This window comes from Hyaena hyaena, unplaced genomic scaffold (assembly GCF_003009895.1).
Source record: "Hyaena hyaena isolate Hyena2069 unplaced genomic scaffold, ASM300989v1 scaffold_848, whole genome shotgun sequence".
Lineage (NCBI taxonomy): Eukaryota > Metazoa > Chordata > Mammalia > Carnivora > Hyaenidae > Hyaena > Hyaena hyaena.
In genome coordinates this window covers 11,445-34,314 of record NW_024081479.1, presented here as the reverse complement: position 1 = coordinate 34,314, position 22,870 = coordinate 11,445, and the positions used below count along the sequence as shown (strand labels likewise).

Here is a 22,870-nt window from a genome sequence, read left to right as displayed (position 1 = left end):
TCAAACTCATGAACTGTGAGATCATGACCTGAGCCAAAGTCGGACGCCTGATTATGCCACCCAGACTCCCCTAGGTTTTGTATTTTCATTTCTTCTCATTACTTCATTGTGCTAGTGATGTTTCCATTTTCAGAAATGACATTCCAGGAACATCACTTGTTTTGATCATATTGCTTTTGTACTCTGAATTTCCACATTGGCTTTTCCTTCCAACAAGAAATCACAGGCTTTGTTTGCTTGGCTGGGTTTTTTTTTTTTTTTTCTTTCCTTTTTAGAACATTTGAAGGAGAAATGATCACATTGAGCTAATAGTACAGAATAAATAAAAATCTGATAATTTCTTTTTTCAGGCACATAGGGAGAATTGTAATTTTTTACTTTTTATTTTTTTTAACATTTATTTATTTCTGAGAGAGAAAAAGAGAGAGAGAGAGCAAGCAAGGGAGGGGCAGATAGAGGGGAGAGAGAGAATCTCAAGCAGTTTCCATGCTCAATACTGAGCCCAGTGCGAGGCTCAGTCCCACAGCTATGAGACCATGACCCGAGCTGAAACCAAGAACTAGACACCCAACCAATTGGGGCACCCGGGTGCCCCTTTAATTCTTTAAGTTGTCACTTCATTTAAGCTTGTTTCTTTTCCTATGTAGTGTCTCCCTTCAAAAGGTTGTTAGAAGTGACTTGAAGCAAAATTTAAATGTTTGAATTTCAAGTGTTTCTTAAATGGAAGGTTGTAACAAAAAGTGGGAGAAGAAGGATTTGGGGTTTTGAGGATCCTATGAGTCAATGTGTTGAGGGGGAATAGTTTGAAAACTGCCACCTCAGGGTATGATATTACATACACTGCTGAAGTACTCAGCGAGCCTCAGGTTCCTGAAATCATGAGAGTGGTTCCTCCTCCAGTGTTGGTGAATACTTCGTTTAGATCAAGAGTGCTGAAAGGGAGACAAGTATCATGTTTGCACGTATAGGAGGATTAGAAGGAACTTGACAGAGGAACAAGGGGGAGATGAAGGGGGAAAATGGTGGGGGAAAGGGAGAGAGGCAAACCATGAGAGACTCTTGAATGCTGACAAAAACTGAGGACTGATGGATGTGGGGGGGAGGAGGGATGGGCATGGAGGAGGGCACTTGTGGGGATGAGCACTGAGTGTTATGTGGAAACTAATTTGACAATAAACTATTTGTAAAAAAAAAAAAAGGGTGCTGAAAGGGAGAAGAAAGAAAATTTCTCTAAAAATAGAATTTTCTTTTTTTGGTGTCTGTTTATTCCTGAAAACAAATTAATCTAAATAGCAGTTTTGTCTCCTGCTTGTTCCCAGGTGTTCCTCTTTGTTGGCTCTGATGCCTTCAACTGCTGTACTTTTCTCTCTGGCTTCTTGTTATTGGCTGGGACGCAGGATGGAAACATTTATCAGCTGGACGTGAGGAGTCCGAGGTGAGTCATCACTCATTTGCATGATGCAGGTCTTCTACAGAGTGGAAATTTTTATTAGCTTTAACAAATTAATTGATTTAGGGTAGCATGGAGATGACTGTTGAATCAAAGGTATATTTTTCCATTTATAAAGGTTTGCCGGTGTGAGTTGTCTGATTGTTCATATTATTCTTGGAATCATATTAAAAGGTAATTTTAGGGGCGCCTGGGTGGCTTAGTCGGTTTAGCGTCCGACTTTCTCTTAGGTCATGATTTCGCGGTTCGTGGGTTCGAGCCCCGCGTCGGGCTCTGTGCTGACTGCCAGCTCAGAGCCTGGAGCCTGTTTCAGTCTGTGACTCCCTCTCTCTCTGACCCTCCCCTGCTCACGCTGTCTCTCTCTCTCTCTCTTTCCTAGAGATAAATAAAACATTAAAAAAATTTTTTTTTAAAAAGGTAATTTGATTAATCTGTCATGATTGTCTTATTATAGTGATTACTTTGCAATCTAATAATGAACTAACATTTCACTTAAAATGATTGTGTAGAACTTGTAATTTTAAGGAGCTCAGTACTTTTCTCAGTGGTATTAAATCTGGGTTAGCCCAAGATTGATCATTTTTAGTTCATGTAAGCCAGCTGTGTTTCTTTGTTTAGTTTGGATCATAACCTATCTGAAACAGGCCTTATTCTGGTCTTAAAGATAGCCAGAGAAAATCGCACAACCCCTCCGCCCCAGGATTTAACAATTTCTGCAATTCTGTCCCTTCTTCTTTCCATTTCTTTCCTTTGTTCAATTGACATTGAATGAATGGCTTTTGTGGGCTCTGAAAAGCAGAAATAAAAGATATAGACTCTGCCTTTGAGGCACTTGGATTCTAACAGTAAAAATGGGCAGGTTAAAGACTGTTGTGAGGCAGCTGTGATCAGTGGGCTGACAGGGCTCTACACACAAATTTGAGAAAGCACATGTTTCTCCAAGGAAATGAAGCTTTAATTGGATTTTGTCCACTAGGAAGTTACCAAATAAAGAAGAAGGGGCCTGCCTTGGTAGAATGGCATATAGAGCAGAGTGAAGACATGCATGGCACTTTCAGGGATCTCTGAAATACAGGAAATATGTATGGTACAGACGGTTAGGAGGGAGAAGTGATTCCAGACAGGAAAGCAGGAGTTTGTTTAGAAAGTACTAGCAAGCCATCCAGAAGAGTTTGTACTTTATTCCAAAAGCAGTGAAGAAATTCTAATGAAAGAGTGACCACCTTGTACCTTTTCTTCCATAATTTAAGGTACTTTACTTTTTTACTTATTTCTGCTCTGTGGAGATAGGGAATCTGCTCTGATCACTATTAGAAAATCAGCCTTACACATATATTAAATTGATTCATACCTTTCTCTTTCATTTTAAATAGTCCTGACATTCTAAATATTTTTCAGTTGTCTTAATTCTGTGTATAAGCAAAATAATTAACATGTTGTTAACATTGTTGTAAACTGTTATCAGGCCTCCCCTACAAACTGGAGTTATTGGTGGTGACTTCATTCAGCCTAATGACTCATTTAGTTAGTGACATATTTAGATTCACTTGAAGGTAGTTTTTCGTGGATGATCTTTAAGTACCTTGCCAAGAAAGAAACTATATGAATGTTTAATCTCTGTCCATATTTGTCCCGTATGCTTTTTGTGTGGTGAGTACTATGTGTTGAATATAGGCAAGCATTGCTTTTGAAGAAAGAAAGTGAAATTGCTCCTTTTTTTTGAACCCTAGGGTTCCAGTACAAGTCATCCACAGATCAGGAGCACCAGTTCTGTCCCTGCTGAGTTTCAGAGATGGATTCATTGCTAGTCAAGGTGGGTCCCGTAGCCAGATGAGAGAGATAGTTTTCTGTAGGTCATTTAAACATGGATTTAAGAGCACTTGGGTGGCTCACTCAGTTGAATGTGTGACTCTCAATTTTGGCTCAGGTTATGATTCCATGGTTTGTGGGATCTAGCCCCATGCTTGGGTCTCTATCTCTCTCTCTCTCTCTGCCTTTACCCTGCTCACACATATTCTCTCTCTCCCCCAAAATAAATTAACATTTAAAAAATAAATAAAAAGGAGTGCTTGGGTGGCTTAGTTGGTTAAGCGTCTGATTTCAGCTCACAGCATGATCTCACAGTTCGTGGGCTTGAGCCCTATGTTGAGCTCTGTGCTGACAACTCAGAACCTTGAGCCTGCTTCAGATTCTGTGTCTCCCTCTCTCTCTGCCCCTCCCCTGCTCGTGCTCTGTCTCTCTTTGTCTCTCAAAAATGAATAAACATTTAAAAAAATTAATATATAAATAAACATAGGTTTAAATGCCTGAGTTAAGGGCATGGTCCTCCATGATTCTTTGGCATATTATGTTTATCACTTAGTGTTTATCACTACATTAGAATTGTCTATATCCTCCTCCATCCAGGCTCCTTGAGAGTAAGTAATGACTCTACCTTATTCATCATAATATAACTCTGTTTTCAAATGACAAAACTAAGGCTAATAAAAGAAAGTTACCAGAAGCCATATGTTTGTTCAAGGAAAAGTATTCTGTTTTGTAAGAGAGAAGCTGGCATTGTAGTGGGTACCACTAACTCTTGGATGGGCAAGCATAGGCTGGTTGGCTACTCTGTAAGGTGCTGTGATGGGAATTCTGTGCTAGTGAAAAAGTTGGAAATAGATGATCTTTGAGGTCCTCTGGAATACTTTGATTCACTAGAGAGAATTGAAATTGCCAGTTTAAACAATTTTTATTAATTACCAATTTATGGCTATTCCTGTTTCATCTTGTTTTGCCCATTCCCATACAATCTTCAACTCTTATAAATATTTTGAAACATATCACAAACATTGTATTATTTCACCTGTCAATATTTATATATGTGTCTCTAAAACATAATTATTTTATTGAAAAGATGATTTTTAATAATCGCATAAGAAAGGATACAGCCTGTGGCGCCTGAGTGGCTCAGTTGGTTGGGTGCCCGACTTCAGCTCAGGTCATGATCTCGCAGTTCGTGGGTTTGAGCACCACGTCAGGCTCTGTGCTGGTGGCTTGGAACCCAGGGCCTGCCTCGGATTCTGTGTCTCCCCCTCTCTCTGCTCCTCTCCCACTTGTGCTCTGTCTCTGTCTCTCTCAAAAATAAGATTAAAAAAAAAAAAGATAGTCTTCCTGTATGCTGTTGGTTGGGATATAGATTAACAGATAATATATGTTTTGCCAAAGTGAGCACTAGTTTAACAGATAACTTAAAATAAAATTGATTAACAGATAGTTTTGGACAGCAGTTTTTCAAATTTTAAAAAGCTTGAAAACATTAATTATATTAAAAAATGTTTATCCTGGGTTCTATGCAAAGTCACAGTGCTACTCAGAAAAACATCATACATAAAGATATTCTTTTATGCAATATGCTGTCAACTGGGTAAAATAAAAATTTTCACAGGAAAGATAGGAAAATACATAAAAATATTAACAGTGATTATCTTTGGTAGATTATGAGTGTTTTTTTTTTACTTCTGTTTCTTTGTTTTTAAAGTTTTCTTCAATTAGCATGTACTATTTTTATATTAAGTAAAAAAAATAACAAAAAAATTACCTTATTCAGCAGTTTATAGACCATCTCAGGTTTCCTTTGTCTATACTCTTGAGAAAATTAAGTTTAAAAATTACATATGCTTTTATTTTCTTGGTATAACAACTATGCTCCTTTGCCTAGTTTTGTGTGGTCAAATTTATAGATTGAAGAATAATTTGGGAGCACAGATTTTCCTTAAAACATTTGTATAGAGGGGCGCCTGGGTGGCTTAGTTGGTAAGCGTCCGACTTTCGCTTAGGTCATGATCTCGCGGTTCGTGGGTTCGAGCCCCGCGTCGGGCTCTGTGCTGACTGCCGGCTCAGAGCCTGGAGCCTGTTTCAATCTGTGACTCCCTCTCTCTCTGACCCTCCCCTGCTCACGCTGTCTCTCTCTCTCTCCCCTAGAAATAAATAAAGCATTAAAAAAAAAAAACATTTGTATAGACAAATTTTCTGTTAAAAATCCTTATCTAGGGTAATCAAACATATAAACCTGCAGTTGCTTGCTCCGTGCCTTGGGCAGGTATTACTAATCAATGACAGCCCTTCTTCCCACTGCGCTTGCACTTGGCCTTCAAATCCTCTAGCCCAGCATTTTAGGCAGCCACTGTAGGTCCTCATGTTTGACTCACATAATGAGATCTGTTTGCCATTCTCAGTTTTGGGATAATCTTCTTTAGGCTAGTGATGTACAGAAATAAACTAAAATATTGAGTTTATTAAAACTCCTTTGCATGCAGCTTTCTCTTCAGTTATCTAAATTTTTCTTTTGCCTTTTAGGTGATGGTAGCTGTTTCATTGTCCAACAAGACCTAGACTATCTCATTGAGCTCACTGGGGCCGACTGTGACCCTGTGTACAAGGTACAGGCATGGGAGGAGCCTGGGTGATTTTCACCTGGGATCTAGGGCTTATGAGGGGATCGAATCCAGCTACTTGGTGGGCATTCAGGATGATAAAACACTTAGGGGCAAGATAGAAGGCAAAAAGAGTTTTGTGTCAGGAGTGATTTCACCACCTACTAGCTCTAGAAACTTGGTAAAGCACTTCATCTTTCCAGTCTTTCAGTTCTTCTGTAAAATGAAAGTATTAATGAGATAATGCATATGAAAAATATGTGAATTTTAAATCTGTAAATATTAGCTATCATTATTATTATTTAAAATTCACTCATTTGATTAGAGTGGAAAGAGAAAAATGAAAGGAGAAATATCTATTGACCAGACATTCTGTTGGATGTTTGGATGTTTTACGTGTATCATCTTGTTTCGTTGCTATTTTTCTTAAAGTATAGGTATTATTATTTCTCTTGTTTTTATACAGTTAATACATACCTGTAAAAATTCAAATAGTACAAAATTATACAGACTTAAAGGTACCTTTTAAGACCTTTTTGGTTTCACTCTTCTTTCCAGAAGTAAGTAGCATTAACAGTTCGGTATGTATCTTTCAAGACTAGTTTTGGACAATCTACACTTACATCCTGTGTTTATGTATTTATGTAAATAGTGCAGTTTATTTTTTGTTCGTACATAATTGGGATCATTCTATGTGTATTGTTCTATAACTTTTTGTTTTAGTTAACATCTTGTTATGTTAGATGTTTTTTAGTTAACATCTTTTTTAAATGTTTTTTTCAATAAAAAAAATTTTTTTAAATGTTTTATTTATTTCTGAGAGAGAGAGACAGAGTGAGCAGGGGAGGGTCAGAGAGAGAGGGAGACACAGAATCCGAAGCAGGCTCCAGGCTCTGAGCTAGCTGCCTGCACAGAGCCTGATGCAGGGCTTGAACCCACGAACCTTGAGATCATGACCTGAGCCAAAGTCAGAGGAGAGGCTTAACCAACTGAGCTACCCAGGCACCCCTTTTAGTTAACATCTTTAGTTAACAGCTCTTTTCAGATAAATGTACATAGATTCACTTCATTTTTTTAAAATGTTCTATTATTTATTTTTGAGAGAGAGAGACAGCATCAGTGGGGAAGAGGCAGAGAGAGAGGGAGCACAGAATCTGAAGCAGGTTTGTCAGCACAAAGTCTGATGTGGGGTTCAAACTCACGAACTGTAAGATCATGAACTGAGCTGAAGTCAGACAATTAATTGAGCTACCCAAGTGCCCCTAGATCCACTTCATTTTTAAAAATCTCTATATAGTGTTTTGTATTGTAAATTAACACACCATTTTCATTTTGTGAGAAAAGTGAGATCCAGAGTACAAGTGAGAAAAATGGGATCCAGAGTAGTTGAGAAAGTTGCCTTAGGTCATGTAGCTATGCTTCAGCAAACCTGAGATTAAGTTACTTTCAGAATTCATGCTACTTCTACTAAATTAGTGGTTCTTAACCTTTGAGTCTCAGGCTGCTTCTTTTTTTTTTTTTTTTTTTTTGAGGGGGTGATACAGACTTTTTGAATTAGATTTTTCTGTTTACAGCTGAGATCACATGTAAATGCTATTTTGCTGGTCTGCCTAGGTATATTAATCCTAATGAGTTTAGATTTATGATGAGTGGGCTCAGTCATATAAAAACAAAAAACACATATTGTTTTAAAACAGCACATGTTGTGCTCCTCCTATTAGGCCAGTTTTGGTTAAAAACCGCTGGTTTCAAAGCTCAGTCTGAATTTGAAGATGAATCGGGGCGCCCGGGTGGCTTAGTCGGTTAAGCGTCCGACTTTCGCTCAGGTCATGGTCTCGCGGTTCGTGGGTTCGAGCCCCGCGTCGGGCTCTGTGCTGACTGCCAGCTCAGAGCCTGGAGCCTGTTTCAGAGTCTGTCACTCCCTCTCTCTCTGACCCTCCCCTGCTCATGCTGTCTCTCTCTCTCTCTCCTCGAAATAAATAAATAAAAAAAAAAACATTTAAAAAAAAAATAAAAAAAAAAAAAGAAGATGAATCAAGATATACACTGTATGATTCTAAAATCTATTTTAGCCATTTTGTACAGTTGCTATTTTATTGGACTACAATATATGTTTGTTTGTTTGTTTGTTTGTTTGTTTTTTTAAGGACACCGGGAGTGCCTGAGTGGCTCAGTCGATTGAGCATCTGACTGTTGATTGTGGCTTAGGTCATGATCCCAGGGTCATGGGATTGAGCCCCTCATTGGACTCCATGCTGAGTGTGAAGCCTGCTTAAGATTCTTTCTCTTTTCCCCTCTGCCCCTCTCCTGCTAGCATTCTCTTTCTATCTAAAATAAAAAATAAATAAGGCCCAGGTCCTCTTCTAATTCTCCCACACTGTGCAGCTCACAAATGGTTCTGAAATTAGAACATTCATTGTTGTACTTGAAAACTTAGGGATGTGGGGGGTGCTTGGATGGCTCAGACAGTTAAGTGTCCAACTCTTTTATATTTTTTGTTATTTTTGAGAGATAGAGTACAAGGGGCAGAGAGAGAGGAAGAGAGAGAGAACCCATGAGGGGCAGAGAGAGAGAGTGTGTGAAAGAGAGTGCAGAGCACAAAGTGGGGCTCCAGTTCACCTGATACGGGGCTTGAGCTCACAAACCTGAGATCATGACCTGAGCTGAAGTTGGATGTTTAACCGACTGAGCCACCCAGGCGCCCCAAGTGTCCAACTCTTGATTTCGGTTCAGGCCATGATCTCACGGTTTGTGGGATTGAGCCCCACATGGGGCTCTGTGCTCTTAGCTCAGAGCCTGCTTGGGATTCTCTTTCTTCCTCTCTCTGCCCTGCCCCTGCTTGCAGACAGTGTGCACACATACTCTCTTTTAAACAAATTTTTTAGACAAATTTATTAAATCTTAAAAAGAAAACTTAAGGACATGGAGAGTCAGATAGAACAGAGGAAAAGAAAGCCATAAGTGGGCACGTGAAGAACTAAGCTGCTGTATCCCAACACCTGTGTTATGTGTGGTTTAACTAAATGAACACATGAGGCCAACATTAGTAGACCTGCTCAATTCACCTTCCAAATCTGAACAATAAGACTAAAAGCTCAGGCTTGCAATTTCTACTATGCATAGTTCCACCAGTGACGAGGACCTCATAAGCAAGATCTCTCCTCCTGCACAATATGATGCATGCACCCAGCCTGCCTAGCAGCTGAATAGCTGGAGGTGCCAGCACTGCCCAGATAACATGAACCATGGTTTCTTGCAGTTTCTTCACAATAGGAGCATCACATCCCTCAGCATGGAGGTTGGAGGAGTGGGCCAGCCTGCCGTTATGGCTGCTGGCTGTCTTTTGGTTTATTTGAACCAGTCTCTATTTCTCCAGTCTTAAAAGATGGTTCCAGTATAGAGTTGGTTCCACTGTAGAGAAGAGACTTTCAGAATGCTGTGATCAACCTCATTTTCCACCTTTGCTTTGTAATTGTATCCCAAAATGGCTACAACTGCTATGACAAAATCCAGGAGTAGGATGATGACAGATATGGCAAGTCTGCAGCAGCTTTCCTAGATTATGGCACAGCAGCCAATCAACCAAAAATGAAAAGTGGCACTCCACGGTTGAGATCACTGCAGCAGGGAAGAGAGGATATACATCTGCAAAGAAGTGATCATAAGTGATGAAGACCTGGGCTTCCACATAGTGTAAAATGCCAGCTTCCCCTGAAGATGAGGTTGAGAAACTCCTCAGTCTTAGAGGAGGTGCCACACTGGCCCATCTGTGGTGCCGGCAGCCTGCTGGCACCATGCACACACCAAGCAAGGTGGCAGTGGTGGCTGAGCCTTCCCACTGGAGGCTGCATGCCTGAGTGGGACTCACCACAGCCCCTGGTGCCACTGTGCAGCCCCAGCGGTGCCTCGCTCCTCATCAGACAGGCACTTACTGAGAACTTCTTTGATATAATTTTACAAGGTTCAGAGATACCCTGGCCCATCTGTGGGTCATCTCCTTTCCTAGGTACAGACCCTCTGCCCTCAGATATGCTATTTGGATAATTCCTTTCTCTGTTCTGTAGTCATAAGTGCCCTGGACCTTCGCCACCTATTTTTATTTTATTTCAATTAATTCATTTCTTTAAAAAAAATTTTTTTAAGGTTTTATTTATTCCTGAGAGAGAGAGAGGCATTGTGAGCAAGGGAGGGTCAGAGAGAGAGGGAGACAAAGAATCTGAAGCAGGCTCCAAGCTCTGAGCTAGCTGTCAGCACAGAGCCCAATGGAGGACTCGAACCCACGAGCTGTGAGATCATGACCTGAGCCGAAGTTGGATGCTTAACCGACTGAGCCACCCAGGTGCCCCCATTCATTTCTTATTTAATTTACATCCAAGGTAGTTAGCATATAGTGCAACAATGATTTCAGATGCCCCTTACCCATTTAGCCCATCCCCCTCCCACAACCCCTTCAGCAGCCCTCTGTTCTCTATATTTGTCTCTTATGTTTTGTCCCCCTCCCTGTTTTTATATTATCTTTGCTTCCCTTCCCTTATGTTCATTTGTGTAGTATCTTAAATTACTCATATGAGTGAAGTCAAATGATATTTGTCTTTCTCTGACTAATTTTGTTTAGCATAATATCCTCTAGTTCCATCCATGTAGTTGCAAATGGCAAGATTTCATTCTTTTTGATTGCCAAATAATACTCCATTGTGTATACGTATATATACGTATCCATTCTTCTTTATCCATTCATCCATCGGTGGACATTTGGGCTCTTTCCATACTTTGGCTATTGTGGATAGCGGCCACCTATTTTTATATCATGGATATAATTCTCCTCTTGTCTTTGGAGTCAATAGAGCTTCTTAGACTTACTTGTACTAAAGCAGGTCAGTGACAGGGCTCTGTGTTTTTGGAATAGAAGAATCCCAGGCTTCCTTTGAGCTGTGAATTCTTATGTTCCAGGTAGCCACATGGGAGAAGCAGATCTACACATGCTGTCGAGATGGTCTTGTGCGACGCTATCAGCTTTCTGACCTCTAACCCCTTGGAAAGAAGAATCCCAGTTAATGAAAAAGTTTGGCCCTAGTCCACAAAAGAGAATAATCATTAGTCCTTCTCAAGGACATTGTCCCTTTATTGTCTTGGGCACCCTTTGGACATCACAGAAAATCAGCTACATTGGCCCATGTAGAATTAGCATTCCATGATAAAACCTACTGTGAACTGAGTAAGAAGCTCACATTTGAACCATGTATAAGCTCACCTCCAACAACAAGGGCGAGGATATGGATGCTTACAGTTTGACCTTAATACCATTTGTGTTAAATGTTTGCAGTGACCAGAGGACTAGAGCCTTTTCTCTGAAGGAAACAAAGAATATATGTTTGGAGGAGTCTGAATTCGAAAAACTTTGTTAAATATTTACTCCAGAAAGTCATTTAAGTTGATTGAGCTCTTGTCTTAGGCACTTCCTGTTGGCCTGGACATAGAGAAAGACTGCTTGTTAGCAGTAAATATCCCATAAGCAGCAATCTGGGAAAAGATTCTTACACAGATAGGGAAACTGTCTCAGTGTGGACAGCAGTTTTCTGCTACATGTGACTTTCAGTCCTTGGCAAACTGACATGGTTGATCATCCCAAATACAGGTGATAAAATTGAATCTTATCATTGTAAAGGCAGTGGCTGTCTAATTGTGGTCCCTTGAACAGCTGCATTGGTATCATCTGGGAATTTGTTAGAAATAGAAATTCCTGGGGCGCCTGGGTGGCTTAGTCTGTTAAGCATCCGACTTTCGCTTGTGTCATGATCTCGCGGTTCGTGGGTTCGAGCCCCACGTCAGGCTCTGTTCTGACTGCCAGCTCAGAGCCTGGAGCCTGTTTCATTCTGTGACTCCCTCTCTCTCTAATACTCCCCTGCTCACGCTGTCTCTCTCTCTCTCTCTCAGAAATAAATAAATAAAAAAAAAAAAACATTAAAAAAAAAAAAGAAATAGAAATTCCTATGCCCACCTCAGCCCAAATCAGAAATTCTATGGGTAGAGCCGACCCAGTGATTCTGATGCATGCTAAAGTTTGAGACCTAGAGGAAGAGATAGTGAAGGGCACTTAGTCATAGCTGGAACACAGTGCTCATAGGATGGTGAGGCTGGTCTATAGGAGATAAGGCTGCAGAGGTTGGCAGGACCCTGATAGTGAAGGGGTTTGAATGCCAGGTAAGGAGCTTGAATTTCATTTGGTTCACGAGAAACCCATCGAAGGATTTTAAGCAAAGGTGTAACATAGTCCCCTCTTTTTCTTTTTTCCAAAATAAAAATGGAGTCATAATATATATATTCTGTGTTTTATTTTCACTTAGAATCTCTGAGTTCTTTCTATCTTAGTACATTTAGAACTTCTTTGTTCTTTTTAACACTTTCCAGAATATGAATACCTTGTCATTTACATTTTAGGTATTATTAGACATTTGAGCTGGGCAATGTAGGCTAAGATCTGGATTTATTTAAGGGGAAGAAGCCAATTCCTGGCTTGGATAATAGTCTGATTCACAGCATGTAGTCTTTATAACTTTACTAAGACATGAAGATAGACTCAGATGAATTGATTTGCCAAGGGTCATAGAGAACAGGAACTTGAACACCATTTATCTTTAAATACATTTTTTCTACCTGTTGTGTATGTCTAAATTGTGAAAGTAAAATATTGTTATTTGTTGGATATTACTGGGTATTTACTCTATTTGGGGGACACCATTTATACATTTAATCCTCACAACACTTAAAAAGGAAATGGTATTTTTTTTTTATAGACAAGGAAATTGAGACTCAAGAAATTAAGTATTGGAGCACCTGGGTGGCTCAGTCGGTTAAGCATCTGACTTCGTCTCAGGTCATGATCTCATAGTTCATGAGTTAGAGCCCTGCATCAGGCTCTGTGGTGAAGCTCAAGGCCTGGAGCCTACTTTGGATTCTGTGTCACCTTCTGTCTCTCTGCCCCTTCCTTGCTCACATTCTGTCTGTCTCAAAAATAAGTAAACATTATAAAAAAAGAAAGAAATTAAGTACCAAACCCTTGTTTTGGACCTTGCTTGGTCTGTCTTCAAGGCCTATGCTCCCTCTACTATGCCACATGGTCACAAGACCCCTGGGACTAGACCAGTTTCATATAAGGAATGATTTGTGATAACGTCAGGTAGACCCAGACCTGTTCTGGAGCACAGAAATATTGAATTGGAGGAGGCCCAGAGGAAACCTCTAAGAAGTCAGATGAAGAAGACTGGATGAGGGAGGATATAGCTGAGTTCACCTAGCAGGTGTGTCTGTGAGTTCCTGTTCCAGGATTCACTCTTCTTCACAGGCATCGCATCTATAAGCCCCTTTTCATAGGTCTGCAGAGTTGATGGATGCAGTGATCCTTGATAGCTGCCCTGAAATCCAGATTCAAACAGAAGGAGCAGAGGCTTACCCTCGGTGCCAGAAGCCTTGTCTTTTCTGAATGGAATATCCCCAGTATGCTGCCCACAAAGCTTCTCCCCCTCTTTTTCTCCTTTTGGGTTGAAGAGTGCATTCTGGTTAAGGACGGGTGTACAACCCTCTTCTGCAGCTGTACTGGCCCAGGGAGGCTACACCTTGTTTCTTGGCTTTCAGATGCCCCCTTGTGAATAATTGTGAGAAGTGCCTCTTTCTGAAATCTGGAAAGCTGTCAGTAGCATCAGTTATTGAGCAAATACTTGGTGCCAGGCACAGTCTACACAATAGCCTTGCACAGTAAAGGTTTCCTTTTTTTTTTTTTTAATTTTATTTATTTACTTAGTGCAAGTGCAATTGGAGAAGGACAGAAAGAGGAAGAGGGATATAATCCCAAGCAGGATCCATGCTGTCCATGCAAGAGCATGATGCCAGGTCTGGTCTCACAAACTGTGAAATCATGACCCAAGCTGAGATCAAGTATTGGATGCTTAACTGACTGAGCCACCCAGGTGCCCCAAAAAGTTTCTTTTTCTTGAACACGTCTCTTTGTGGATATATTTTTTTCCTAATTTACTTTTCACTTTGAAATAATTTCATACCTTCAGAAAAATGGCAAGGATATGGTAACTCTGTGTTTAACATTTTAAGACTACCACCTGTTTTCCAAGTGGCTGCACCATATTACATTCTCAGCAGCGGTGTTTAAGGGTTCTGATTTCTCTATGTCCTTGCTAACACTTGGTTTGTCTGTCTTTTTTATTATAATCATTTGGTTACAGTGGTGTCTACCAGGTTTGTCCATGAAGACATGTTTTGTATTTTGTGGAGAGCTGCTTTGAGACTATAAATATCCTCTACCTCATACAGCTTGCATCATCTAGTTTCAGCATTTGTTGATGATTTCTGTTTGAGTCAGTTATTCCTACTATAATTGCCAAAAGGTGATTTTATAATTTTCATCATTCTTTTTCATTTATAATTTGCTTTCTACTCTAAGGTAGTGGTTTCCTTTCCCCCACTTATTTAATTACTAATTCACTCATTCATCATAGATCTATTAGTGTGGACTACATGTGGGTTCATATTTTATTCTATGGATTATAATCCAATATTATTATTATTTATTGTGGTGTTTAAATTATTCCAGCTGAGCCAGTGGTAGCTTCTTAAAGCTGGATCCTATATCCTTTTGTTTCTATCTTTCTTTTAGCACTTCCATATTTTCTGATACTACAAGATATTCAAGCTTCATCTTATACTGTCCCACCCCAGTCCTGGAATTGGTCATTTGTCTAGATAGCCCCAGTTCTTTTTAGTGGAGAATGGATTTGGATATCAAGTCTGGGCACTCTATGTATATCCTTTGTAATTGGGGTAGTATTGCATCTAGCCCCATCAGTGGACAGTACATATATATATTTCCGCATCCATCATTCTAGAGATACATTAAAGTTCATGAGTACACGCTGATGTCTCCCAATTCCAATCCATCTCCACTGGGATTGTTTTAGTGTGCATACATACCTCCTTCCCCCAACAGTGAGAAACTTGGCTCTCATAATCCTCAATATTTCACTTATTTGCCCAATACCTCTGTGAGTAACTAATCTGGCAAACACACAGACCACCTCCCCTTTCACCCCAGCCTCTGCACACATGGTGCCTCTTAGATAGAGTCTCCTGCATTCACCTCAGCCAGTCCCAGGCTGAGCAAGTTTCTCGCCCAGCCCTCTGGGTTTAATTTGTAATAACATCTTTTTTTCTGGTAATAAGAGTAAAATAAATGGCCAATCACATGAAAAGATACTCAACTTCAGTAGTTAATTAAATGGAAATTAAAATCCACAAGAAAGCTCAGAAATGCAAAAAATAAAAAACAATGCCATATTTTTACTTAACAAATAAGCAACTATGGCTATGAAATCATTGTTTCAGGTCCTAAAACTAGTAGCTAACAGGATTTGGAACTTAGTCTCTGATTCTACTGTCTCAGTGCTAAGGGAGCATTTTCCATATGATACATGCTTTTGTATAATTTTATTTAGTATTTTCATATCTACCCTACGGTGGAGTACATGTTAATAATCCTGTTCATTCAAGGAAACAGAGTTGAGGCAACTAAGTACACTTGCTTCAGGTCACACAAATGGGAAGTGAGCACAGCAGCATCAGGATATAGTTACTTTTTCACCAGTCAACTTACCCAACTGTAGTTTACTTCTTAGCTCTTTAATTGATTTCTCTGTCCTTTGGCCTGATTCCAAAAGTGTGTTTTAACTCTTCAAAATATACCTGAATTAGACCTTTGGCCTCAAATAATATGAGAGCAACACTAAAGCAGGCCCTCCTTTGTAATAGTGTGGTTTCAGAGGATCTAGGAAAGTTCTTAAATATCTCCGTCACTAGTATCTAAAATGCTATCAGAGGACCAAGCTTTTCAATCCACAATTAGAGATGAAGTTTAAGATGTAGCATTCTTCTTTCCTCATATGGTAGATATTAGATCCTTTGTTAAGAACACGTTTCTGGGATGCCTGGATGGTTCAGTTGGTTGAGTATCCAACTCTTGATTTTGGCTCAAGTCATGATCCCTGGATTATGGGATCAAGCCCTGCATTGGGCTCCACACTGAACATGGAGCCTGCTTAAGATCCTCTATCCCATTGCCACTCTCCCTTACTCATGTGCCCTCTCTCTCTCTCTCTTTCTCTCTCTCAAAAACAAAACAAGAACAAAACAACCCAATAAAAGCCACATTTTTATTTGAGAGGAATCAAAGGCTGAGTAAAGGAGTAATACTTAGAAAAGGTACTCCTGAAGTAGGAAGAGGAGGAGAAAAGGAAGGGATATAGTGTGTCATTGACTTAGGGAAAGACCACTGGAACAATAGTTCAGATACAAGCCCATACATATATGAAAACATTATATATAACATAGCAATCAATAAAGATTGGTGCAGATAACAAAGGACTGTTAAATAAGTGGATCTGGGACAGTAAGATATCTAAAAGGAAAAAATGATACTACCTTGTACCATATTTTTTAAAAGGGTGGATTAAAGATTTAAGAGGGAAATGGACTCTTAGAAGAAAATATGGGTGAAGGTCTTTATGTCCCTGTACAGAGAATATTTCTTAAACTAGACACCAGAAATATAACCAAAAAGGAAAAGATTGGTAAGTTCTACCCCATTAAAAAAAAAAAAAGTAAAAAGTCAAGCTCCAAAGTGAAAGGGATTTGTACTTTATGTTTTCTTTTATTTTTTTAATTTTTAAAAACTGTTTATTCATTTTTGAGAGAGAGGGGCAGAGAGGTAGGGAGAGAGGGAGACAGGATTCAAAGTGGGCTCTCTGCTGACAGCAGAGAGCCCCATGTGGGGCTTGAACTCATGAAATGTGAGAACTGTGAGATCATGACCTAAGCCAAAGTCAGAAGTTTAACCAACTAAGCAACCCAGGTGCCCCTGTATTTTATATTTTAAACGAAGAAACATAAAACTTGAAGAATCACATACAGAAAAAAAAAAAAAACCCAATACGAAAATGTGCAGAAGGCATAAATAGGAATTTCACAATGAAAAACAAATAGCCAGTAAGCATAAAAAGATGGTCAAACAAAATATGCAAATTAAAATTCACAGTGAGATGCTATTTCACATCTGTAGCAGCAAACATTTAAAAACTTGATCTCAGTGGTGCCTGGCTGGTTCAGTGGGTAGAGGGTGTGACTCTTGATCTCAGGGTTGTAAGTTCAAGGTTCACTTTGGGCATAGAGCCTAATTAAAATAAAATAAAATAAACATACACACACATTTACTTTAAAAGAAAATTGAGGGTGCCTGAGTGGCCCAGTTGGTTAAGTGTCAGACTTCAGCTAAGGTCATGATCTCACGGCTCACGAGTTTGAAACCCACATCAGGCTCTGTGTTGACAGCTCAGAACCTGTAGCCTGCTTTGGATTCTGTATTTCCCTCTCTCTCTGCCCCTTTCCTGCTCTCTCTCTCTCTTGCTCTCGCTCTCTCTCTCTCAAAATTATAAAAACATTTAAAAAATAAAAAAAGAAATTTAAAAGAAAATTGAAATAAAATCTTGACATCAAGAGTGAGTACGTGAAGGGGCGCCTGGGTGGCTTAGTCGGTTAAGCGTCCGACTTTTGCTTAGGTCATGATCTCGCGGTTCGTGGGTTCGAGCCCCGCGTCAGGCTCTGTGCTGACTGCCAGCTCAGAGCCTGGAGCCTGTTTCAGTCTGTGTCTCTCTCTCTCTCTGACCCTCCCCTGCTCATGCTGTCTCTCTCTCTCTCCTAGAAATAAATAAAAAATATTTAAAAAAAAAAAAAAAAACAGTGGAGAGAAACGTGACAAATACTACCTTAGCAGATAAAGGTCAGCATCACCAGTGATGTCATGTTGATAGTAGGTACCTTTGATATGATGGGATGAGAATAGAACTTCACTTCTGTGGGCTTCCTTCCAGAAGCCCCCAGGCTTAGTCTGATCATAAGAAAAACATCAAATCAGGGCACCTGGGTGGCTCAGTCAGTTAAGCACCCAACTCTTGGTTTCAGCTCAGGTCATGATCTCATGGTTTGTGGGTTTGAGCCCTACATCGGGCTTCACGCTGACAGTGTGGAGCCTACTTGGGATTCTCTCTCTCCCCCTTTCTCTCTGTCCCTCCCCCACTTGCACTGTCTCTTTCTCTCTCTTTCAAAATAAATACATTTAAAAAAGAAAAAAGAAAAACATCAAAAAAATCCCATTAAGAGACTGTGTACAAAACAACTGACCAATACTCCTTAAACTATCAAAGTCGTCAAAATATAAGAAAAGTTTGAGAAACAGTTTTAGCTAGGAGGAGCCTAAGGAAATATGACAACTAAATGTGATGTGGTATCCCGGATGGGATCCTGGAACAGAAAACAAAGACATTAGGTTAAAAACTAGGAAATCTGAATAAAGTATGGACTGTCATTATAAATGTTGTAACCAAAGGAAACAATCAACAAAACTAAAGCAACCTACTAAATGGGAGAAGATATTTGCAAATGACATATCTGATAAAGGGATAATATAAAGAATGATACCACTCAACACTCCCCTTCCCCAAATAATACAATTAAAAATGGTCAGAAGACATGGACATTTCTCCAAAGAAAACATGCAGGTGTCCAACAAACACATGAAAGATGGCTCAACGTCATTCATCATCAGGGAAATGCAAATCAAAATTACAATGAGGTATCACCTTATATCTGTCAGAATGGCTAAAATAAAACACACAAGAAACAGCAAGTGTTGGGCAGGATGTGAAGGAAAAGGAACCCTTTTGCTCTGTTGGTGGGAATGCAAACTGGTGCAGCCATTGTGGAAAACAGTATGGAGGTTCCTCAAAAAATTAAAAATAGAACTCCCTTACGATCCCAATAATTGCACTACTGGATATCTATCAAAAAATACAAAAACACTAATTCAAAAGTATGAATGTGCCCTTATGTTTATAGCAATTTTATTTACAATAAGCAAACTATGGAAGCAGCCCAATGCCTGTTGTAGATGAATGGATAAAGAAGAGGTGGCATATGGAATATGGCATATGGAATAATGGAATATTATTCAGCCATAAAAAAAGAATGAAATCTTGTCATTTGAACAGCATGGATGGAACTAGAGCATATAATGCTAAGCAAAATAAGTCAAAGTCAAATACTATATGATTTCACTCATGTGGAATTTAAGGAAAAAAACAAAGGAAAAAGAGAGACAAACCAAGAAACAGACTCTTAATTCTAGAGAACAAACTGATTGTTATGGGGAGAGGGGTGAAATAGGTAAAGGGATTAGGTAGTGCACTTGTGATGAGCACTGGGGGATGTATGGAATTGTTGAATCACTGTATTGTACACCTGAAACTAACACTGTATGTTAACTATACTGTAATTAAAAACTTAATAAATAAAATGTCACTAAATTGAACATTAAAAAAAAAACCCTGATGTATCAGTATTATTTATAATAAATATACCATACTCATGTAAGTTATTAATAATACAGGAAATTGGGTGTTGGGTATATGGGAATTCTATACTGTCATCCCAACTTTTCTGAAAATCTAAAACTATTCTAAAATTTAAAATTTATTTTCTAAATTCAGCAAATGCATTTGTTCTGAAAACTTTTAATTAAAACTAATTGCTACTAAATTGCACGAGCATACTTCTCAAAACTAGAACAAACTATCCAAAAATTTGTATGGAACCACAAAAGACCCCGAATAGCGAAAGTAATACTGAAAAATAAAACCAAAACGGGAGGTATCACCATCCCAGACCTCAGCCTCTACTACAAAGCTGTCATCCTCAAGACAGTATGGTATTGGCACAAAAACAGACCCATAGACCAATGGAACAGAATTGAGAACTCAGAAGTGGACCCAAAAGTATACAGCCAACTGATCTTTGACAAAGCAGGAAAGAATATCCAATGGAAAAAAGACAGCCTTTTTAACAGATGGTGTTGGGAGAACTGGACAGCAACATGCAGAAGAATGAAACTAGATCATTTTCTCACACCATGCACAAAAATCAACTCAAAATGGATAAAGGACCTGAACGTGAGACAGGAAACTATCAACACCCTAGAGGAGAAAGCAGGAAACAACCTCCTTGACCTCCACCGCAGCAACTTCTTACTTGACACATCCCCAAAAGCAAGGGAATCAAGAGCAAAAATAAACTGTTGGGACCTCATCAAGATTAAAAGCTTCTGCACAGCCAAGGAAACAACCCAGAAAATTAATAGGCAACCAACGGAATGGGAAAAGATAGTTGCAAATGACATATCAGATAAAGGGTTAATATCCAGAATCTATAAGGAACTCACCAAACTACACGCCCGAAAAACAAACAACCCAGTGAAGAAATGGGCAGAAGACATGAACAGACACTTCTCCAAAGAGGACATCCAGATGGCCAACAGACACATGAAACGATGCTCAGCATCCCTCCTCATCAGGGAAATACAAATCAAAACCACACTGAGATACCACCTCACGCCAGTCAGAGTGGCTAAAATGAGCAAATCAGAGAACTCTAGATGCTGGCGAGGATGTGGAGAAACGGGCACCCTCCTACACTGTTGGTGGGAATGTAAACTGGTACAGCCCCTCTGGAAAACAGTGTGGAGGTTCCTCAGGAAACTAACAATAGAACTCCCTTATGACCCAGCAATAGCACTGCTAGGAATTTACCCAAGGGATACAGAAATGCTGAGGCATAGGAGCACATGTACCCCAATGTTCATAGCAGCACTCTCCACAATAGCTAAAACATGGAAAGAGCCTAAGTGTCCATCAACAGATGAATGGATCAAGAAGATGTGGTTTATCTATACCATGGAATACTACATGGCAATGAGAAACAATGAAATCTGGCCATGTGTAGCAACATGGATGGACCTTGAGGGTGTTATGCTGAGCGAAATAAGTCAGGCAGAGAAGGACAAATACCATATGTTTGCACGTATAGGAGGATTAGGAGGAACTTGACGGAGGACCAAGGGGGAGAAGAAGGGCGGAAATGGTGGGGGAAAGGGAGAGAGGCAAACCATGAGAGACTCTTGAATGCTGACAAAAACTGAGGACTGATGGATGTGGGGGGGAGGGGGGGATGGGCATGAAGGAGGGCACTTTGGGGATGAGCACTGAGTGTTATGTAGAAACTAATTTGACAATAAACTATTTGTAAAAATAAATAAATAAATAAATAAATAAATTGAAATTTATTTAAAAAAAAACTAATTGCTACTTTCTCTGTGAAAGAACACTGTGGAGACACATCATTCAACAATCATAATCTTTCACTGAGTAGTTTTAGAATACAAAGACGAATGTGGGAAGTGCAGTGTGCTCAACTCTGTGAAACATTACTCTGCAGAATCTAGCATTCAGTTACACAGTTGTCTCACTAAGATGGTAATGTGTAAAAACTCAAGCATGGAAGTATGAGCTGAGTGTTATATACTCAACTCTGTGAAAGAACACTGTGGGGAATCCATCATTCAACTACCGTCAGGTTTCTTTAGGTTGATAGTGATTGAAAACAGATGTTGAGACCAATGAGGGAAGTGCAGGATGCTCAAATCTGTGAAAAAACACTGTGCAGAATGCAGCATTCAGTCCCTATGTTGTAAAACGAGGTTTGTATTGTTTGAAAATACATGCATGGAAGTATAAGGTAAGTGTTTTACTCAACTCTGTGAAAGAACACTGTGGGGAACCCATCATACAATTACCGTCATGTTTCACTAGGTTGAGAGTGATTGAAAACACATGCTGAGACCAATGTGGGAAGTGCAGTGTGCTCAACTTGTTGAAAAAAACACTGTACAGAGTGAAGTACGCAGATACAATCTTGTTTCACTAAGTTAGTAATGTGTGAAAACACAGGCCTGGAAGTATAAGATGAGTGTTATATACTCACCTCTGTGAAAGAACACTGTGTGGAATGCATCATTCAACTACCATCATGATTTCCTAGGTTGGTAGTGATTGAAACCACATGCTGAGACCATGGAAGGAAGTGCAGGATGCTCAACTCTGTGAAACAACACTGTGCGGAATGCAGCATTCAGTTACCATACTGTTTCACTAAGTAATGTTTGAAAACACATGCATGGAAGTATAAGCTCAATGTGATATACTCAACTCTGTGAAGGAACACTGTGGGGAACCCATCATACAACTACCGTCATGTTTCACTAGGTTGATAGTGATTGTAACCACATGTTGAGACCAATGTGGGACGCGCAGTGTGCTCTACTCTCAGATAAAAACACGGTACTGAGTGAAGTACTCAGTTACAATTTTGTTTCACTAAGTTAGTAATGTGTGAAAACACAGGCCTGTAAATATGAGTGTTATATACTGAACTCTATGAAAGAACACTGTAAAACACATCATTCAACTACCATCATGATTTCTTAGGTTGGTAGTGATTGAAAACAGATGCTGAGACCAATGAAGGAAGTGCAGTGTGCTCGACTCTGAAAAAACACTGTGCAGAATGCAGCATTCATTACCATATTGTTTCACTGAGTTAGTAATGTTTTTTAAATTTTTAATTTTTTATTTTTATTTTACAAATAGTTTATTGTCAAGTTGGTTTCCATATAACACCCAGTGCTCATCCCCACAAATGCCCTCCTCCATGCCCATCTCCCCCTCCCCCCCACACCCATGAGTCCTCACTTTGTTCTCAGCATTCAAGAGTTTCTCATGGTTTGCCTCTCTCCCTCTTTCCCACTATTTTCCCCCTTCTCCTCCCCCACGGTCCTCCGTTAAGTTCCTCCTAATCCTCCTATATGTGCAAACATATGGTATTTATCCTTCTCTGCCTGACTTATTTAGCTTAGCATAACACCCTCAAGGTCCATCCATGTTTGTACACATGGCCAGAGTTCATTCTTTCTCATTGCCACAGAGTATTCCATCGTATAGATAAACCACATCTTCTTGATCTATTCATCCGTTGATGGACACTTAGGCTCATTCCATGTTTT

General features: G+C 39.6%; 1 protein-coding gene and 1 pseudogene across 1 annotated transcript in view; one reads left to right on the top strand and one right to left on the bottom strand.

Annotated features, from left to right (window-relative positions):
* The window catches only part of PAAF1 (proteasomal ATPase associated factor 1), a 53,792-nt gene extending 42,141 nt beyond the window's left edge, over positions 1 to 11,651 (top strand). The window contains exons 9-12 of the mRNA XM_039219903.1: positions 1,320 to 1,435; positions 3,181 to 3,263; positions 5,789 to 5,871; positions 10,816 to 11,651. Coding sequence (XP_039075834.1) covers positions 1,320 to 1,435; positions 3,181 to 3,263; positions 5,789 to 5,871; positions 10,816 to 10,893 — 360 coding nt within the window. The 3' untranslated portion in view covers positions 10,894 to 11,651. The remainder of the gene's footprint in view (positions 1 to 1,319; positions 1,436 to 3,180; positions 3,264 to 5,788; positions 5,872 to 10,815) is intronic.
* Positions 8,927 to 9,712, bottom strand: LOC120222203 (annotated as a pseudogene).
* Positions 11,652 to 22,870: the final 11,219 nt, after the last annotated feature.